At 30.5% G+C, this 20,337-nt stretch overlaps 2 protein-coding genes and 1 long non-coding RNA gene across 9 annotated transcripts; 1 reads left to right on the top strand and 2 right to left on the bottom strand.

The window, feature by feature from the left end:
- Positions 1-25: 25 nt before the first annotated feature.
- Positions 26-20,041, top strand: LOC141451072 (uncharacterized). 7 transcript variants are annotated; one of them, XM_074122120.1, is made up of 15 exons: positions 4,543-4,743; positions 6,089-6,180; positions 7,695-7,813; positions 9,065-9,271; positions 9,347-9,465; positions 10,901-11,030; positions 11,343-11,510; positions 12,417-13,253; positions 15,415-15,579; positions 15,662-15,704; positions 16,924-17,104; positions 18,166-18,238; positions 18,316-18,388; positions 18,949-19,005; positions 19,079-19,194. In XM_074122120.1, exons 1-14 carry the CDS (start codon positions 4,691-4,693, stop codon positions 18,954-18,956), a joined length of 2,268 nt encoding a protein of 755 aa, XP_073978221.1. In that variant the 5' UTR covers positions 4,543-4,690; the 3' UTR covers positions 18,957-19,005; positions 19,079-19,194. The 7 variants fall into 7 exon arrangements, with proteins under 7 accessions (XP_073978217.1, XP_073978221.1, XP_073978215.1 ...); XM_074122116.1 differs by lacking the exons at positions 4,543-4,743; positions 6,089-6,180; positions 18,949-19,005 and adding exons at positions 26-166; positions 815-1,004 and having other exon boundaries at positions 19,079-20,041; XM_074122114.1 differs by lacking the exon at positions 18,949-19,005 and having other exon boundaries at positions 19,079-20,041.
- Positions 135-4,519, bottom strand: LOC141451081 (parkin coregulated gene protein homolog). Its single transcript, XM_074122152.1, has 4 exons — positions 4,130-4,519; positions 3,017-3,188; positions 2,228-2,377; positions 135-2,128 (listed from the first exon to the last, which is right to left on the bottom strand). Exons 1-4 carry the CDS (start codon positions 4,415-4,417, stop codon positions 1,968-1,970), a joined length of 771 nt encoding a protein of 256 aa, XP_073978253.1. The 5' UTR covers positions 4,418-4,519; the 3' UTR covers positions 135-1,967.
- Positions 12,473-15,070, bottom strand: LOC141451089 (uncharacterized). Its single transcript, XR_012456530.1, has 2 exons — positions 14,566-15,070; positions 12,473-13,580 (listed from the first exon to the last, which is right to left on the bottom strand). It is a non-coding gene; the product is annotated as an uncharacterized lncRNA (long non-coding RNA).
- Positions 20,042-20,337: the final 296 nt, after the last annotated feature.

The following is a 20,337-nucleotide window of genomic DNA, read 5'->3' as shown; positions in this document are numbered from 1 at the left end:
TAAGACACATCAGGCGATGGCTGTGGTCTTTGATTAATGTGATATTCATTTATAGTATCAAATATAGTACTTATATTAATCTGTATTAAGTACACTGTATGTATACTTGCACAGGGAGTGTAGGACCTGATAAACTTAAGAAATTCAATATACAATAGTTTAATTGGTACTTTTTTTTTGTTATATTTATTATAATTTAACTTATAGTTTGTGTAATTTGTTCATAGTCTTGATTCTGTTTAAAACTATATTTTAAATCAAGAGATTTTACTAGCAGTATTCACTTAATTTAACAATATTTTGTTTGAAGTAGATGAAATTGAATAATTTAAACAAAATATTTAACATTTCTCATTTCATTAGCTTATGTATAAATTTTACTTCAAGTTATTTCTTTTGTGGTTACTAAAATAGAATAAATTAATCAATTAAGTAATATTATATAACGCTGTTTAACAAAAGCTAAAATAAAATAACAGGAACAACATATAATTTAATTTTTCTTCATTCTATCAAAACTTAATAAGCACAAATAACAATATTTAAGGAGCAAAATATCCTTTAAGGGTAACCCTTTTACGAAAAATTCTTATATTTTTATAAATACTAGATAGGTACTCTAATAGGTAACTGTCTGTGAAAACAATTTTTTTTTATTGTCTCTAAAATTCAAGCAGTTTAATATTAAAATTGTGGCTTTTGTTTGGAAGAGTAGATTTAGTTTAAAAAGAGTATCAATATTTCAACTTATACCAAAACCAGCTTTTTTTCGAAGTTCCAATATTTTAATTAATTCTATTTACTTTGATTTCAGAAAAGCTGAGAAAAACCACTTATAACAACAAAAGTTACCAAAAATTAAATTTACAAAATAAGTGGTCGAAAACTTCACTTTTTGTTCGTTGCATAACTGAAAAAAAAGAATACATCCGTACTCAAACTACTTTGCTATTGGCAAACTATTGGACCATTTTCACTGTTTAAAGAGGCATTTCCTGGTTGAGGTACACCCTAAATTGTTTTTTAGAAGTGGGGTGGGATATGATAATAGTAAATGCGTTACTATTTCATACAGGATTATTATTTTGTAAGTGTGACTCCGACAACTCCAAGGCAAAACTTGTTTAAAAAGTTTTATTTTAAAATGAAATAGTTTGCATAATAAAAATGATTGAGTACGTGTTTTAAATTAAAGACATGCATAGTTCTTTAATTCTAGTCATATCCGCAGCAGAAACAGATATCCTAATAGTGCTCATTGTTCTTCGTTGCTGTACTTCGTTTTTCAAATTTTGGTGCTAGGTATTACTATTTAAAAGAAAAAAAAAATTGGAAAGTGACCTTTTTAACGAACGCGAAAACCTATGTTAGCTGGGCTAAGCAATGGGTTCGTTGCAGTTGGAGCCTGGGGTTTCTAATCATCCGGCTGCAAGGTTCGGGAAGCCACATCCTTTGAACTGGATCGCGAGAGATTATTCAGATACTTTTCATATAATTAATTATTAGGAGAATTCTAAAAACAGTTCTAAGTACATATATGTTATATAGCTGAGCTTACGATAAAGTGAAACTGCGGTTTATTATTTTCTATTTATTCAAACAAAAAATTATTTTTGTCGACCTTCTAATTTGCAATAGTCACTACATCTTTTATAAATTTCAAACTTGTTTCAAACAAATAATAAAAAGGTTGTTTTAATATGAATCTTTGATTAAGCGTTTTTAAAAATCGAGAGGGATACATTTAAATTTATTATTGATTTTTAATCTACGTAGTTGGTAAAACTTAACGTGTATGTTAGTATATAGTGTTTTTGTTTATATTTCATCTGTTAGTTCAATTTTGATAACAGTATTTAAATTAATCCTTATTTCAATTCTTAAATAATGTAAGCTAATAACTAGCGAAATCTAATATCTTTGAGACCAGATCATTATATTTAATATATAAATCGTAGGTAGCAAATTTAGTTGAGTACACATGATTCATAAGTTGGTATCAAATACTTTATATTAATGAAAGCATCTGGACCACCAGTTCGTTCTAATATTTCTAGAGTTTCAAATACTAGATCAGCAATATTTTCTCTTCGCCTTTGTCCGTAATCAACTTCATCGCCAGTGTCCTCTGATTGTATATTTGGAATGAAGAAATAAATTAATAATAAAAAAAAGATTAAATATATCAATTTATGCTTAATTATTTTAAAAAGTAAAATATATTTACCATATTGATTTTTATATATATTTAAAGGTGGTAAAATTTGCCTGTAAAAACAAACCAGAGCCTCCCCGACTTCCGGCGCACATGTTACTAAATCCTGAATAGCCTTGAGGGCCGACGCTATAACGACTTTATTCCCAGTATTTAAAGCATCTGAAATTTCAGGAACGAAATTTATATTTATTTACGAAGTACTAATTAGAATGGAAGGCTTAAAACAAACTTATTATTGAATATTCGTTTTATTTTATAATTTAATTTATTTGGTGCTTCTTCGCACGATAAACCCTCGTAAATTTTATAATCTCCTTTTGGAGGCAGTAATGATTTCTCAATAAGCATTACCGTCTCAGAAACTTCCCCTTGCATTCTAAATCGTCAAGTTGACTTTTCACAATAATCAAAAAGGGAAGAGATTAGCTGACTGGTTAGCGTATACAGGATTTCCAATCATTATTGATCATTTTTAAAGAGCATGATATTAAAAAACAAATTGATAAAAGAAGAACAAAGTTTGTTATTGACGTCATAATAGAAAAAACTACTGGCAATTCCAAAATACTGGCTCCAAAAAAAGCAGAATATTTAAGGACGTTAATAATTGAAAAGTATTTTCAATGCATTCCTTTTGTTTTAAAGAAAGCCTTTTAGCAGCCTTCCAGACATTGAATCATGAAAAAACTTGACATGAAAAAGTTTAAGATGAAAGTGATAGTGGACTTTAGGTCAGCTAAATAAAAAGTAATTTACTTTTATATATGTATGTATGTAGTGGAAAAAAAGAATACTTACTTTTGAGTGGCAGAATTAATTGAGGTAATACCGGCAATATTTTAGTTGGTCCAAATGTTATTAAATCATGTATTCCATTTTGAGCAAAAAATTTAAATGGATGTTCTATTTCGCAAAGACCGTCGAAAAATATTGGCAAATAATGATGGTAATCAAGTTCACTAATATGTACCTAATAAAAAGTAACAATTACTTTGATTTCCAAATATAATTAATCTTCAAATATAATTACAAAATGGGAAAAACAGATAAAAGAGAATTTAATATGTTAACTTCCGGGAAAAAAGTGCAAAATGACAAAGATGAATTTTCAAGTTATTTATGTTACTTTCCTCGTTTTAACTCGGAAGTTAAAATGTAAATGGGAGTGAAAAAATGAAAATTTATTTCGTATATTTAACCAATGCTAATAATTCTTGCTTCGCATTGGTACAGAATGCCAATCAAAAACGGGCATGAGACTTTACGCAACTCACTGTCGTCGCACTGACGTGCCGCAGGAAACCAGTGTTAGCGAATCAAAGTGCATTTTAGCGCAAATACTCGAATCTGGCCTCACGGCTTCCTGAAGCGTCTCGGCAAAACCTGTCTGTATATTGGTAGAGGACGTAGAGTAGTATTTCTTTGTCAAGTCAACAACCTCTGTGTATCAAACAAAACAGATTCATGAGAGTTTCTTTATCTATGATTTCAAAGACCATGCCAGCGGACCCCACTTACTGGAGCCCTCGACTCTGATTAAGCAAGTGCATCTTAAGCGTACACGAGGGAAGTAAACATTTTATCACTTGTTAATGATTAGCGTTCAAGGCACCAGGACTGGTCTGATTACGCCTTTACTCTCATAGCTTTAACATGTGGTTAAATGAAACATTTTCCTACCGTAGATAATGACTCTAATCATCACCGCTTGAGCTGGATGATAGGCTTAATAAATCAGTAATTACAGAAAGAACACAGAATTTCAGCCATCCATTCTTTCTACCCAAACGAAGTTATTAAATTAAATAACTACTTTCCTCTTTTATTATATACATAAATACAATATTGTTTAGATATTGCTCAGAATGGGTATATAAAATATTTTTTAATAAATAAGAAAATTTTGATTACCTTCCAAGAAACTTTATACCCAAAGTTGTCGAATTCCATGGCTATTGGAATGTCACCTCTTAAATAATGCTTTCTAAATGAAGATTTCCCAACTGGATATCTTTTTTTTGGAGCTGACTTAGGAAAAGGTTGTACGATAGTATTTTTCTGTCTAGATTGAGTTGAAAATGGAGGTACAATTCTTGGTTCTATTGTTTTTTTTGTTGGAATAACATTAACTGTTTTTTGATAACACCTTTTGTCTAAATGTTGTGTTCTGCCTTCATATGCATTGCACTCCGTAGACATATCTAATAATTGCAGCTACATACATGTACATAACGAGGTCAAACATAAAAATAAACTGAAGTTATGAAAAAAGTCATATGAGTTGTATTAATTTCAAGGCATATGTGTTCGTTACCAAGGTAACATTGATTATTTACTAAAAATGAAACGACAAATTATTGAATTCAAATTGTTCTATAATTTGTACATTACATTTGTACAATACTTTATATAAATAACACGATGTTTTACATGCGACATTTTTTTTATTTTTAAATAAATTATTAATTTACAATGCCACCTATCAAGTCTGTAAAGAAAGAAAAAGTTTCTCAAGAAAAGAAGAGGTAAAATACTTGAAAATCATTTAAAAATAATGAAAATAATATATTAAAATTAACGAGGTAAGAATTTGCTTCTTGTTCTTCATAATTTTTCCGAGTCTCTTTAAAATTTTGTTTTGTCATTAAAACTACTATTGTGGAATATTCCTCAGGAAAACAAATATTCTGGGAGTTCTAGGCGAGTCGCATGTCGAAATAATATCAAGTATAATAACTTGTCTAAAAAGTAATAAAAATTAGCCTCCCTAGTGTCTATTATGAGCTACGACATCCCATTTTGTAATGAAGACATGTAGGTAAAGCTCCTAACCGGACATTTACCTATAAAATAAAGTAATGAGATGTGTTTAGCCTCAAGAACACAAACCCATTCCCTTCTTGTTAGGAAGTGAAGATTCAAAATACAAATGATAAACCAGAAAACAACTCATATTTATTGTACAGTTAAACAGTGCAAAAAACGTCGAGAGATCCTAGACATCCCTGAATTCAACCGTTGTCCCACACTTCTCATGTTTAGTTTTTGGTAAACCAAGGTGGTCATATTAAGTCATGACCGTGTACTCTGCCTTTATGGATAATGGAGATACAGTTCTCGCTCGAAAGATTCCCAGGGATTAGGTCTTTGTTAAGATAACAATTTAACCGTTATATGACCTATCATCCAAATAATTCTAATCTCATCAAATATCCATGTACAGATTGATTTTATTTTATTTTAGACCAGTGGTTCCCAACCTGTGGTCCGCAAAAACTAAAATATGGTTCGCTAAACACTTAACATTTTTAATAAAATATTTATTTGACATACGGCCGCGTGTACGGCGACGGTGCGGTAAGTGGGACGCCGAGCGCGAGCGTAGAGCGTCTAAAAACAAGTCCAGGAGTCGACTAAAAGCAAATGATGGTGTCGCTTTGAGCAATCTCATCAATCCCAGGATTACCCATCTTGTTAAGAGAATGCCAGCTCAAAAGGCACATTAAAGTAACTGAAAACATAATCACAATGTTAATTATAGTTTATTTTTAAAATCTAAAAGTAGTTTATTGCGATATTGAACCTTGTAGTCCCTGCTAACAACAAAAATATTAAAATGGTCCCTGGTCATAAAAAGGTTGGGAACCACTGTTTTAGACCTTGCAAATCCAGTTTCTTGTGTAAAAAGTACCGCACTGTAGCCATCCAATGTTTGTTGCACAGTTACACTTGCTAAGAAAATTAACTGCAAAACAGATAATAATTTTGTTTACATCGGTTAAATATGTTAATGCCACTTCATTGCTCAATAATTTTATCTTTTCTCAGGGGTATTTCTTTCCAAAATTCTTTTACGCTTCCTTTTTTTAGGATGGGTAAAGAGAAGAAAAAGAAACCAAAGAACCATGTTTCTGAAGCCCAAAATGTTATGTCTGTCATCGAAGAAAATGGACCTGGCATAAGTAATCTCTGGATATTTAAATCAATCTTTGCTGCAAATTAAGATTATTAATTGTTAGATTATTAAATTATTCATTCATTATAAGGATCGTTTCAAGGCGTACCAAAAACCTCTCCAAATAAGGCGCCTATTCCTAATCTTACTAAGTAGTTATTGTGTCACTTAAAGTTACAAAAAAAGTGCAAATCACTTTATTATAATTTTTCACATTATTATTATAAGTTTCAAGCAATTGAAATTAATTTTAATTGGATGTATTTATTTAGTCGTAGAAGAATAGGCGGTAAAGATAACAAAAACGCCCGAGTCATTCAATATTATAGAGACAAACATCCGAAAACTGTAAATATTTACTAATGATATTCTTTTTTCAACTATTTTAGTAACACATTCATCATAACACTTAGTGTCTATCCACTGAAGCGCTTTAATTATCAATGCATTTGTGTGTACTTTACATCTTTTTCTTTTTATTATTCAGTTTGTTTTTACTGCTTGATCAGTGTTTAGTAATGTATACTTGATGACCACATCCTGATATATCAACATCAACATAGATGTTAGAGGAGCTGAACCATCTGAAGTATATTTCGGTATGATTGACAGGGCCGGATCTTCCTATAGGCTAACTAGGGCCTCAAGATCAAGAGGGGCCTACATTCAAATTGTAAAATAAAATTACACTATTCTAAATACAGTGAACACTAAAACACTGTTTTAGTGATGTATCATAGTAATGATGTATTTTATTATCTCTCATGTAAATTACAAACTTAAAAATGGGAGGTGAAAGGGCCTCACAAGTGAAATAGCCTAGGGCCTCTTTTCATCTAAATCCGGCCCTGATGATTGAACAATTCAATGTGATTTGTAGCTATCTTTGAACCTCTACAAATAATTATTCACGTCAAATGACTTGGATGCGTTTGATTTGCTTTTGATTTGTTTATATTTTGTGTGAATCTTGAAATGGCCAACAATCGTTGATGCCCAACTATTGTTAACTCCACAGAGAAAAACTTCAAAATAAAACCTTGACCCTGAACAAACGAAAAGATATTTGGTGAAAAGAATAGTCACATCTAGTTATTTCCTAGAGAGTATTCAGTGTAGTGAAATTTATTACATCTTTAGCTAGTACTTAATATATTTGTAGAAGATCTTGAATCATAGACGCCAACAATCTGGATTTCAATCCTGTCCTATCAGTAGTAGTTTGCTCCTCAAGGACTTCTAAGGATTTCAATAATGAGAAAAATTACACACTTTGAGACAAAGATTTTTTTATTCCTTCTAATGATAGAGGATTTTAATTATTTTAGAGATTTGGGTCAATAAAAGTTTATGATATGTGTAATGAAAGTCATATAAATCACACTAAAACATAAACATTTCTTCACTTTATTTTTACTTTCTGAATAATTCCAAGTATTTAATTTTGACTATTTAAAAATAATTACATATATCAATAATTATGTATCAATCTATAGAATTGATTTAAATAATCTAATGTAGCGCTTACAACGAAAATGGAAGCATTGAAAACAAAAGTGTTATCATTAACTTTGGAACTTAAAGAAGCCAAAAATGAAATTGACCAATTACAACAGGAAATTTTTGATTTGAAAGAAAATGTAAGTAAAATTATTTGTACAGAAAAGTCATTTATGAAATTTAGTTTATTATAACTATCCACTTCTTAAATTTGTAGTTGTTTCATTAATTAATGAATCGGAATAAACAATTATGCGAATTGGTTTCTTCTAATGGAAACTTTGTAGCTTCAATTTATTTTTCCAACTGCTTTCGATCAAGGAAGACCATTTTCCAGTTGCAGTTAAATTTTTAACCGACCCTATAATAAAGGTAAGTAAACTATAATTTAAAGGATATGTCACACCAGTAGCGAGTAATGATTATGTAACTTAAAATATTTCTGTATTTTAATTAAAATTAGTACATCTTTTTGAGTGTGAGGCATGTTTTTTTCAGAGGTTATAAGTTGGAATCGCAAGAGGGAGATGTGTAGGTAGGTACTTAGTTCCTTTTCTTATTTTGACCAGAAATTGTAAACAGTTAGAGCTACATATTAAACGAGCCTTATAAAACAGGAACAACTTTCTATTTTACTTAAGTAAAAATTATCTATAAATATGTACAGTTTTTGCCATAAACTAATCTAAATTTTATATTTCAGTTTGTCTCGAAAACATTTTAAATTTTGGTTTTATGAATAGAATTTTAACTTCAACTGAAGATGGTCAAAGTCGTTAAACGAAAGCTATTGGAAAATAATTTATAGAAGATCACGTTTCCATTATTCATAAAATCTATGACATTTTTTTTTTCAAAGACGGCATGAATAAAATAATAGGTTTATATATTTAATTCTAATGTGAAATTTGGTTTCCATTGTCAAATATTTGACATATTAAAGTAGAAATAGCAAAAAAAAAAATAAAAATATTTTCTATTGCTAATCAAAATCCTATATTCTATTTCTTTCTTTTTGATTTATTGACAAAAATATTGAAATGGAAAGTTATTTCTTGGAAATTCTAATATTTTAAGCAGCTATACAAATTATTATTAAAAATAATAAAAAGTTAAGAATTTATGAATATTTTATGCCATAATTCCCGCCGTTTTTAAAATTCTATCTATAAAATTTTCATAGCATCCGAATTATAATGACCGTTTAATAAGGAGATCTAATTTTTATTCGTTTGTGTTGTCTCTACACACTTCACTTCATTTATTGAAATTTCTAAATTTACGTTTGCATTTTATTTATTTTTAAATTTTGAATTTATCTTTCCTTTCTGAAGATAGGTATTTTGTTCTTGAAACTTGGGCTTCATAATAAATAACGTGTGTTGTTCTAGGAATCTCAGGAATCCGAAAATGAGGCAAAAAATAAAAAGAATTTGAAAATACCTAACAAAACAAAAAAAACGAACCCTCTTCAAGACAAAGTTAGTAATGATAGTCAAAATGATGAAGCTGAAAGCGAAGATGCCATTTCAACAATGAGTAAAAGTGAATTACAAGATGAATGTAAAAGACTATTAAAAAAGATCAGTGAAATGGAAGTAAATACCAATTACCAACTTAGTTTAAAATTTACAAAATTTTATATTTATATTAATAATTACATTTACCACTAGCAATTTTTCTCTGATTACGGATTGGTATGGATTGGCGATGTGGATTCTAATGAAAATAGTGAAAGTGAATCTGAAGAGAATACTTGTAATAAAGAATCTTGCAATATTAAAGCTGAAGGGTGAGTATTATTTATTTGTTTTCTTAACGCATTTTAAAACTTATTTGCTTCAATAGATTTGGACGAATGTTTTTTCAATTGGTTTCTTTAGCTGCCAGAACTATAATAGCACGAATACCTTGAAACCTTGTGATCCTCGGGATCAGAACCCCCACATCGGCAGTTCAAGATTCCATAGATCATTTTGCAAAGAGACCAAGTCCCCCTAATTAAAGACCTAGAATGGTCGCAAGCATGGCTTATGGTTCTTCGCACTTTTCCGATGGCATCGTTGGACTTACTAAACCACTCCGTACACAACCCTGTTACTCGCCAAAGGCCGCAAAATTGTCTGTAACAAGAGAACAATGTCTGTAGGTCGGCAGTTTTTTGCAATAACGGTTTATTATTTAAAGCACTTCCAAGTCCCACTTTCAATAAGGGAAGATTCACGAAATAAGAAATAATGTTCATCATCTTTAGGCCATAAGTTTTTATTAATAGTTTCTTTAAAGTAAAAAGTATAGAAACCAACATCAACTCTTTATCGAGCCAGAGATATACTAAGCTACATTTACATATTGACCTCCAGCGCACCTAAGGTTATACGAATTACCTGCCATACGTTCAGAAGAACCACAGTTAGAGGACTGCTTATTTTCGCAAATAATAAGTTATAAAAAAATGACCATTAGTAACTAAAAAAGTTCCTTGGAATTCCTAGTATCCTACTTCCGACTTTCGTATGTCTTCTACGAATGTTTGTCTACTCTAATAATTTTGTTTATTTCTACTCCAATTGTATGTCTGTATTCCGCATGAACTACGGTGCTCTCAAGGCGCAACTACCTGCAACTTATTTATTGATGTTCTAATTCTACCGTCAACCAAACTGAATAAGCAAGAGTCTGAGTACAAGTGTTTATAAGCTTTTTTTCTTGTACTGAAATCAGTGTTGTTAATTTTCAGTGTTTTAAGTAGTTGCTTTAGGTGTCCAGTTTCCATTTGTCCAAAACTATGCTGGCTAAAGATGCTGGCCATGCTGTAGGTATCAATTTTTGGTTACCTCTAAGAAACAAGTAAAACATATTAGTTAACAAGATGTCCATCAGAGTATATATTATCTGCAACCTCTCATAAAACGGTCTATCTGGCATTTGTTTTTTCTAAATTTATAGACAAGAGATGAGCAAGTTTTTTTTTTAATTTTTTGCACTTCATTAATTGCTCTCTGGTTAGTTTTCAAAATGTCTACTTAAATTCATTTTCAGGCTGATTGAACCTATTATGTAGATGATCTTTCCCAATTACTTGTATTACACTTGCATAAAATGTTTCAAAATTCTCAAGGCTACTTCTAAATATATTTAAGGGAAAGCCTATTGACAAATTTAAAAAAATATATTTTTTTAAATTTTATTTTGCCGTAAAATTCACACATTTTTTGTTTCAACAGGATTCGTATGACGCATACCACTAGATCAATTTCACCCAATTTTCAGAAAGTATTTTCATCTATAGATGAACTTAATATAATGGCCACAGAACCTCAGATTATTCATACTAGAAGTGGAGCAACCTTCAAAGTAATTTGATTTTAATTATCGTAAAATAAAAATTATTTTTGTTACTTATCTGACATTTTTAGAAAAATAAATAGAGAAATTTCATATTAATAAAGAAGAAAATGTAATTGAATGATGAAGCCTGTTAGTGAAGTGACAATGAAAGTTATCTTTGAAACCTTCATTACTCCAGTCGCTTACCCCATACGCATAGGCACTTGTAAGACTGCGATAATTAAGCCGAAATTTTTCCTAAATAAAGAACTGGCTATTGCATGGTAGGAGTTGATGTACGATTGTTTAACAGTTTTTTTTCTTTTCTATTTGTTTAAGCAATGTGAACTATTAAATTTAAACCTGTATGCTGATGGAATTCAACTTGAAAATGAACCGTTCAGGGAATATTCTTCATTATCAGTTCAAGAATTTTTCCATGATATTGAGGATGGATATTACCCAACCGAACTCAAAGGATCGTATCCGAATGGCGTGGTTTTCAAGGTTACTGAATTAATTTTGTGTGATTTTAACTTATTAGTAATAAATAATTAAAAATCATTATTTTTAAAACTCTAAAGAACTATTTTATTTTAAATTACACAATAATTATTTTGTTAACTTAATTGCATTATTTAGTACAATATGTTAATGTTACAAATCGTCGACTATTCTGCTCCTCTGCTATTTTAAAGGTGATGCTCTTCTTCATTTAGAAGAAAAAGTTGTCCTACTTCTAAGTTTGGATTTCTGACAAGCCATTCCAAGCGAGCTCATAGATCAATTGAATATTTCTTAGACCAGCTGGTGCAGAAAAGTTGAATCATATTCTGCTCTCTCCATCGGATTAGTCTAGTCATCTTGGTATCTTACTGGCTAATAATGGTAAACTTTATTGGTCATGTATACGGTGAATACCTCTAAGGATTTCAAACAATATCTCTTTTGAAGAATTACCGGAGGTATATGAGGCATAAAACTTTTTATCGATGAACTGAATGAGCTTCAGAAGTATTTTATCTAATGTATGTGGCTCCCCATTCCAAAACACCTGTTAATCATCCCTTGATCTCAAACAGCACCGCTGATGACTTATGTAGTCTTATGGGTTGACTTTAGGTCTCATTGGCATCCAATAGAGCTTGGCTTCTTCATGAAGTTATGTGAATTCCACCCTAACACCTTCTGCACGGCTGTAAGAGTTGAGAACAAACAACTATTAGACGATAAACTGTTCGCTTTGACACATAATTTTGTTAGAGGTGACTGAAGAAGGGATTGAATTTCAAAAAATATGTATCCGAAATTAAACTAAATGGTTTTCTTTCCGTAATATAACCAAAACTAATTTAGTACTTATACTATGGCTTGTTTATTTACTAATGGTAGTGTTTTTACTTTTCAACATAGGTAATTGATAAAAGACATCAAACTTATGCTGAAACTCAAGGTTTTTCAGGAAAAGGACAAAAATTAGGTGGAAGAAATGAAGCTTGTGAAAATGAGCTAGACAGTTCTAGAGAAAAGAAGAAGAAAATATACTTGTATGAGACAAAAGTTGAAGTTATTTCACATAAACCTGACAATAAGAAAGATAAAAGTCAAAACGGAAGCGAACTAGAAGCTGGTGGTGAAATGGCAGGACCGTCTAACATTTTAAAAAGCAACAGAAATAAAAAGCCATCCGATGTGGGAAATGAAAATGATGGAAACAGTGATAACATTCCTTTGAAGAATAATAATAATTGGATCAATAACATGAATGTAGCGAATTCAAGCATAAATAAGCAAAGTGATGACAACATATTTAATCGTTCAACGCCGTTACAGAAATTTCAATATCCTGATGTAAAGATTACTGAACTAAATGATTACAAACAGATAAGTAACGTTCCTCAAAAAGAAAAACCGCTTGAATACGATATAAAAATAACTGAAGTAAAAACTGATAATGAAAACATGAATATAGAGAAACCAAGTGGATCTTCTCAATCTAGTAACAATAATGGTGATGACAGAAAAAGTAACAAATCTACTTCTCATAAAAAATCCAGACGTATTAAAAAATCTGATGAAAATTCTAAGAGAGATCCAGAGGCAAAACGTCAATCAAGAACTGCTCCTGTTATGGCTATTTCAACAGAAACTAGCGATCGTTTGTTAGTGAATTTACCAACTCAAACAGAAGCGGGAAGTTCCGGACAATCTTGCAGCATTGGTGGACGATGTGCACCAATCAATATCACAGTAAGCACTAGTTTCAACTTTATTTCTTTATAATTGTTTAAAAAAGCTTGTAAAAAAAATAAAATGTTTGGTAGAAAGTTCACTATATTTCATAGAAGTATTGGCATATCTTTTTACTATTTCTGACTTTTACGTTAATCAAATGATTTAACAGTCTACTTAATTCTATTTTCTTTACATCGTATGGGAGTGTGTTAGTCTGCAAATGTCAAGAATTTTAGTTTTTTTTGTTTTTTAACTTGAGAATTTTAGTTGATTTGAATCAATTAAAAAAATGCTATTATAAAGTTTCCGAAATTCATGAAGAAAAGAGGGAAGCCTTTAAGTCTAATGAGTAAGGAACGGATTTTTATGTATTTAAAAATGCCAAATATTTAATTAAAATATGCATTTATTTTCGTCAATTATGTGGAAAATATGTGATTTTCTTAAAATATTTTCTGGAATATTTAAGTAAAATGGACATTTTTTTTATGAAAATGGATTTTTTTTGGGGGGGGGGCAAGTTATAATTATTTATACAAGAAAAGAACATTTTTACAATTATAAATAAGTTTGTGGAAAGGGATATCTGCTCTAACAAAAGCCCGACACAGATCTGTACTCAGAGTAGACTTATTTGATGATGGAGATGTAAGGAAGGCTTGATAGGACGTCCTCTCTTTCTTTCTGTTTTTATTCTCTATGTGCGATCCGGTGGCAATATGTTGGGTGACTTGGGAACGTTGAGAGCAAGAAACGCGCTAGTCACAAGCTGTGCAGTACAAAATGTCTCCATCACTTCGAAAAAGTTCGGCTGGAAACTCGCGAAGATATTTAGCAACCAGTTGTTTGTTTGAGGCCGATGTTCGTGGCATTTCACCCAAAAAAGAATACACTAAATGACCGAACGAAATGAATTGGACACTTCAACGAACGAGCTGAAAGAACAGACAACTTCAAAGAACTAACAAGTGCCCGTCACTGTTTAGCAGCATTCTGTATAAATTACAATAACCATTGTACCCACTGTGATTCACAGCCCTACAGTCTGTGGTTCACAGTTCCTGTCCACCACCTCCCAATTATGAAAATATGCCCAAAATGAAAAATATGAAAAAATATGTACATATTTTGATTAAATATGTAGAAATATTTATTTATTTAAATCAAATATGTATAAATATGCGATAACATCCAAATATGTGGAAATATGTGAAATAAAAGTAGACTCAAACGGCTTAAAAAGTGTCAGTATGAATACTTCTAGTTGAAAAACGTCTGTAAATTGCCTAGAAAAAAATATGTAAATACATACGAATCCGTTCCCTACGTAATGAGGCTACAATATATGTACATACACTTTGTTAACATTTCTATATACATTTTATTTATTTTAATTTTGAAGTTTTATTAGTCCCTACATTCTACAACACTACACGGGTCAAAAAAATAAAATAAAAAATAATTAAATAATTCTTTTTGCGTTTATTTTCGCTACAATCAGCGCGTTGGCGCTATAAGTAACAGTGATAGCAGAACTATGAATTACAGAGGTATACGAGTGGAGAAGTTACCCAGTGGTAACACGCCAAAATTAAATAAATAAAAAACTACTTTTGTTGCTCAAGAAGCAAAACATATGAATATCAATCAATGAATGTATGAATAACATAATAATAGTTCATTTTTAAAATTTGAAATTATTGCTATATTTCTCGGTAATAATTAATTAATAATTATAATATTATTTGAAATAATAATTATTTAAGTAATCTAAGATGGAGTCACTTTTTATTGTATTTTTATTTCTTCTCTCTCTTCCTTATGCCGTAGAATCTGTAGAAATACAATACTTTTGTATCTATTATTTTATTATAATAAAGCAGTATTATTATTATTATTATTTTTTTTTTTTTTGGCGCATCAACATCTGAGGTTATTAGCGCCCGGAGCTTTTTCCAGTGCACTGCCGGCCTCCGGACAGTGTTCTCTCGTTACAGACAACACTGTCCATCACCGGACAGTGAGCTGTAAGAAGCTCCTATTATTATTATTATTATTATTATTATTTAAGGAATCAATTTTAAAGGCTTTTAAGTTTATGGAAATAATTTTATATTTAATTTATATAACTTTGATATAAACATTTTAAAGATGACATAAAATTTCTTATTTTTAGAATATCAATTACCGAGAAGCTCCAGTAAATATTAATGTAACACCTGAGGCTCTTGGCATGATAAGGGAAGGAGTATTTCCAAGATTAGAAGAGCATTCTCAGCAAGAATTACCTTACAGATGTAATCATGGCAAAGTGTTTTACAAAGGGAAGGAATATTCATGTGTAAGTAAATTGTTATATGTTGCTAAATTTTATAAGTGTTTAGTTAGGTATTTAATACTTTTTGAAAATCAATTGTTGGCAGGGTAATGATTGCTCTTGTGGGTGTGCAGGTACCTTCGTTACTGGTAAGTTATAATAATAATTCAAAAATTATAATATTCAATATTTTTAGGCTAGCCAAATATGAAAGTATCTGATAAACAAAAACGTACTTTGTGGAACATTGACAATTAATTGAACACACACATACAAAAAAAAAATGCACAGCGATTATAAAATTATAGAACACTCGTCCAAAGAATTGCTTCGTTTTCGCTGCCCATTTCAGTATACTTAGGTTTAAAAAATTAATTTTTTTATAACTTTTGCTAATATTACGTTTTATATGTTATTTATAAAACTGTTCTATGTATTTAAAGAAATGGATATGTCCATTTTGGTTTGCAAAATTTGTTGCTCTCCAGGCTTGATTTAACATTACCTTAAGTGCATACATCCCTTAAGTGCAAAGTTCTAAGATATCCTTTGAGAAAAAAAGTAGTAGATTATTTTGTGAGGATGAAATTATTTTCAACAGAAGGTGATTATATTCTGTTATCTCCTACTTGGATCGTCCATGAATTCATCAATATTTCTTATTACGTGCAATATATTTGGCTTTTCATTTTTTTAATTTTTAATCTTTCCATCTGCAATGATTTTTGTTGTCCCCTAAAACTCATTTACCACCCGAACTACGATGGAACATAGATTATTCCAACTCCTTCATATTCACCTCTTACGCTTCCATCCTTATCATCACCATTTTGGTGGTTAAATCTTTCTCTAAAGGAGAAAACTTGGTATTTTACTTTGCTTAAAATTGTGTTGTGTAGCTTACATAACCGTAGCCCGTACGGGTTGCTTGCGATGCTTATTTCTGCTTCTTTTCTTTAGGATCCCCCAAATTCAATTATTTTGGGAAAATGATTTAAATAAAAGCGATACTAACTTACATAAGTAAACATTACACAACGTTTAAAAGCCACGATAAAATACAACGATAAAATGAGCGATATTATCACAATGTGGACCTTAAGACATTTTTTGCTGAAATAATATTTTATATTTTTGTCCATTTGGGTTAAAATCATCATGAATTTAACCAAAAAAACGCATTATGGCATCTATCAATCATGTTAATATGATATATTTATTGGCCAATGATTTTATTTGAATAAGAAAAAAAAAACGGATTTTTAAGAAGCCAGTATTTCTTTTAAAAAAATATATAATTGAGGTGGAAGCTATTCCGACAGATTAAAAAACTATGTTATCTCATAATGATCTGATTTTTAATTGTAGAACCAATAGTTAGACGAAATCCGTATGCAACTGAGTATCGGGATAGATTTGTGGAAGTTTCGTTAAACGAAGAAAAGGATGCAAAACCAAAAGCTCGTCGAATTGATCCTAATGTTCGTTACGAACATTTTACTTTTTTGGGTCATTTTAAAGACGAAGAAGCAGAACCAAATGTAAAAGAGTTAGTACTTGCATTTAATTATTATATTATCATTGAAAATAAGGGTTTTTTTAGGACCAGCATCTTTAGAAAGCGTAATTTTGTTTCATCATGTTGAACCAGTGTAGAATTGTAAGAAATATGTGCCAATTACATAAAAATAATTTAGGCGTCTTGAACAACATCTATTTTGAGATTCAGAAAACAATCTCATCCACGTTAACTCTTGGATGATGCCTGATTCTGTCAACCTCATTTCGCCCGAATAAAATGCCTAATGCATAATAATTTTTCTGAGTGTTTTACGACAGAAACATCTCGCCGAATGGGCAACTCTGTAGAAAGTGATGGGCAATAATTTTAAGATAATTTGTTGGGTAATTATTTAGAGGTTATAGGGTGACTTGTGAGAGAGAGCAAAGGCTACTTGGTCAAATTCTGTTTGCTATCTTGTGGTACTTGACCGCATGCTTACTTTCATACCACATGTCAACGAGAGAAAAAGAAAAGGTAATGTGTTTTGGGAATCTAAATTGTCGCCAGTCAACAAACAATTGATATATATAAAGTAATTGTTAAATCCGATGCTTCTGAACGCTTGCTTTATTTTCAGTATCGCATGCCATTCTGTATTACTAGCTTCAAATTACTCAAAATACATCGTAGATGAATCTGCTAGCAAAGAACTTACCGCATGATCCTCGAATAAGAGAATTGCATAGCTCGTGTCAGTTGGACTGGTTACAATAAAGGGGTCTTTTTCTTAACAATAACGTGTCTAAAGCAGTCACCCACTGTGCAAAAACTCAGGAGGCTAAAGCTCTGATACTAAGTGAAAACATTCGAGGGTGAGAAACTTACTTATCATTTGAAATGGGACTTCGTGATTAGGGTTTTTAAACAATTTCTTTTCCTTAATTGTCACTCTTCTCATATATGTACATAGATTCATTAACATTTTTGGTGGAGACAATAGTATAAAAAATATAGTACTGAAACTCTTACTATAAAAATTTAAATATTGTTAATATATTTTAGTGAGTAAAATGATTCTGAATCCATATTTATTTCAAATATTTCAGAGATATATCGAAAGAACCAGTCACTTCTTTAAAAAAATCTTTCTCCACTAACGATAAAACATCATCATCAGTAGTAAGTTTTCCAGTTATTGTTTTTATAAATACATAAATGATTGTATTAATACAAGTTTTTTTTTTTTTTTTAAACAGACAGCAAACGATATTCCATTAAATGATCGAACTTCTCCTTCTCAAATTGAAATCAAAATACAAGTTAAAAGCGGTAATGCATATTTTTTATTTTATTTAATTTTATTTACGGCGCAACGATTGTTAAGGTTATAAGGGTTCATTTAATATAATTATTGTGTTTAATTAACTAGATAAATCGTTTGCTTCACGAAGATAGGCTTGTGTGATATTAAAAAGAGATGTTTTATTTTTGTTCTTTCTTTAATGAATTCTGAGTGGAACTCCTGCGACAAATACGCCATTCTACTTTCTGTAGTTCTTAGCAGTTGTGGAAGATTTCTGTTTCATTCTTTTATTCAAGGGTAGAAAGAAGTATCCTCTCCGGGTGCTTTAAATGGTTAGAGGACACTTATAACCTATCTCAGCCCTCGAATTGTTAAAGATGCTTTAGGAACTTTCTGTTTTTAATTTTTATTGTTCATAATTAAACATAATTTCTGTAATAGATTTTTTTTTTTTATTTAAATTGGAGTAATTGTTTTGATGGCCCCGGAGTTACTGGGTAGTTAGTATCCTTCTAATGCTTCTTAAGTGCAAGGTACGTTGTGGAATCTAATGGATGCTAATTGAGTAAAACTGTTCTCTTTTAAGAAAATTAATCCAGTAAAACCATGAGACCGCAGTAGGCGTAACTTACACGAACTTTCTGTAAGCGTAGTTTATTAGATGCTTTTTAAATTTTATTGTAGAAATTTTTACTCAAAATGTTTCAATTTTTCAGAAAATTACAAGGCGTACATACATCCCGAAGATCCAGTCAGCAAAGTTATATCAATGTTGAAATCGAGGCCAGAAATACCAACAGATCAAGACATTCAACCAATAATTATTGTGAATGATAATAGTAAAAATAAGAATCATAACGCTCAGTCAATTTCTCTTAAAAAAGAAAGTAATCTAGCAGAACATGAAATTGATAAAAAATCCAGTGCTGTATCACAAACAACTGTTGGAGAGTCAGAAAGAAGTTCTAAAGGATCAGAAAAAATTTCTAAAGGTTCGAGAAAAAGTTCTGGAAGATCTAAAAAAAAATCTGGAGAATTAGAAAAAAGTTCTGAAGGATCAGAAAGAAGTTCTGAAGGATCAAAAAAAAGTTTTGGAGGACCACAAAAAGTTTCGACAGGATCAGAAAAAAGTTCTGGAAGTATGAGAAAAAATTCTAAAGGATCAAAAAATCATACTGGAAGATCAGAAGAAAGTTCTGCAATATCAGAAAAAAATTCTATAGAATCAAAAAAAAGTTTTGAAGGACCACAAAAGGTTACTGGAGGATCAGAAAAAAGTTCTGAAAGTTTGAGAAAAAGTTCTAAAGGATCAAAAAATCATTCTGGAAAATCAGAAAAAAGTTCTGTAGGGTCAGGAAAAAGTTCTATAGAATCACAAAAAAGTTTTGAAGGACCACAAAAAGGTACTAGAGGATCAGGAAAAAGTTCTATAGAATCACAAAAAAGTTTTGAAGGACCACAAAAAGGTACTAGAGGATCAGAAGAAAGTTCTGAAAGTTTGAGAAAAAGTTCTAAAGGATCAAGAAATCATTCAGTAAGATCAGAAAAAAGTTCTGTAGGGTCAGGAAAAAGTTTTGCATCAGATGAAGTGGAAGCTAATAAACCAACTGTGGACGCAATGTCTGATACCTAAATTCCTTTTTCAAATGTTTAATACAGAAATTTACAATTCAAATTTATAGGAATTTGTTTTTAATTTTCTAATAATTTGTATTTTTTGATTTCTTTATTTTACTCCAACTTTATTTTTACCTATTGTTTTGTGAAGAACTTTTGGATTTGCCGAATTGTTGAGATTGAGCTTTTAATGATGGAATTTTATTTACGTTTCTCAACAAATACATTAATCCTCAGTCACAATCTGTAAATCGAATTGAAAATGTATAGACTTTTTACTTTTTTTTTCTTTTTAATTTACCTGTTTTTGCATATTTATAAAATGTGTCGAATTCAGCTTTCTCTATTTCCTTTATAA

This window comes from Rhodnius prolixus, unplaced genomic scaffold (genome assembly GCF_049639745.1).
Source record: "Rhodnius prolixus isolate KJV_2025 unplaced genomic scaffold, Rpr scaffold_8, whole genome shotgun sequence".
Classification (NCBI taxonomy): domain Eukaryota; kingdom Metazoa; phylum Arthropoda; class Insecta; order Hemiptera; family Reduviidae; genus Rhodnius; species Rhodnius prolixus.
The sequence above is the reverse complement of the archived record's forward strand: the minus strand, read 5'-3'. Positions and strand labels throughout refer to the sequence as shown.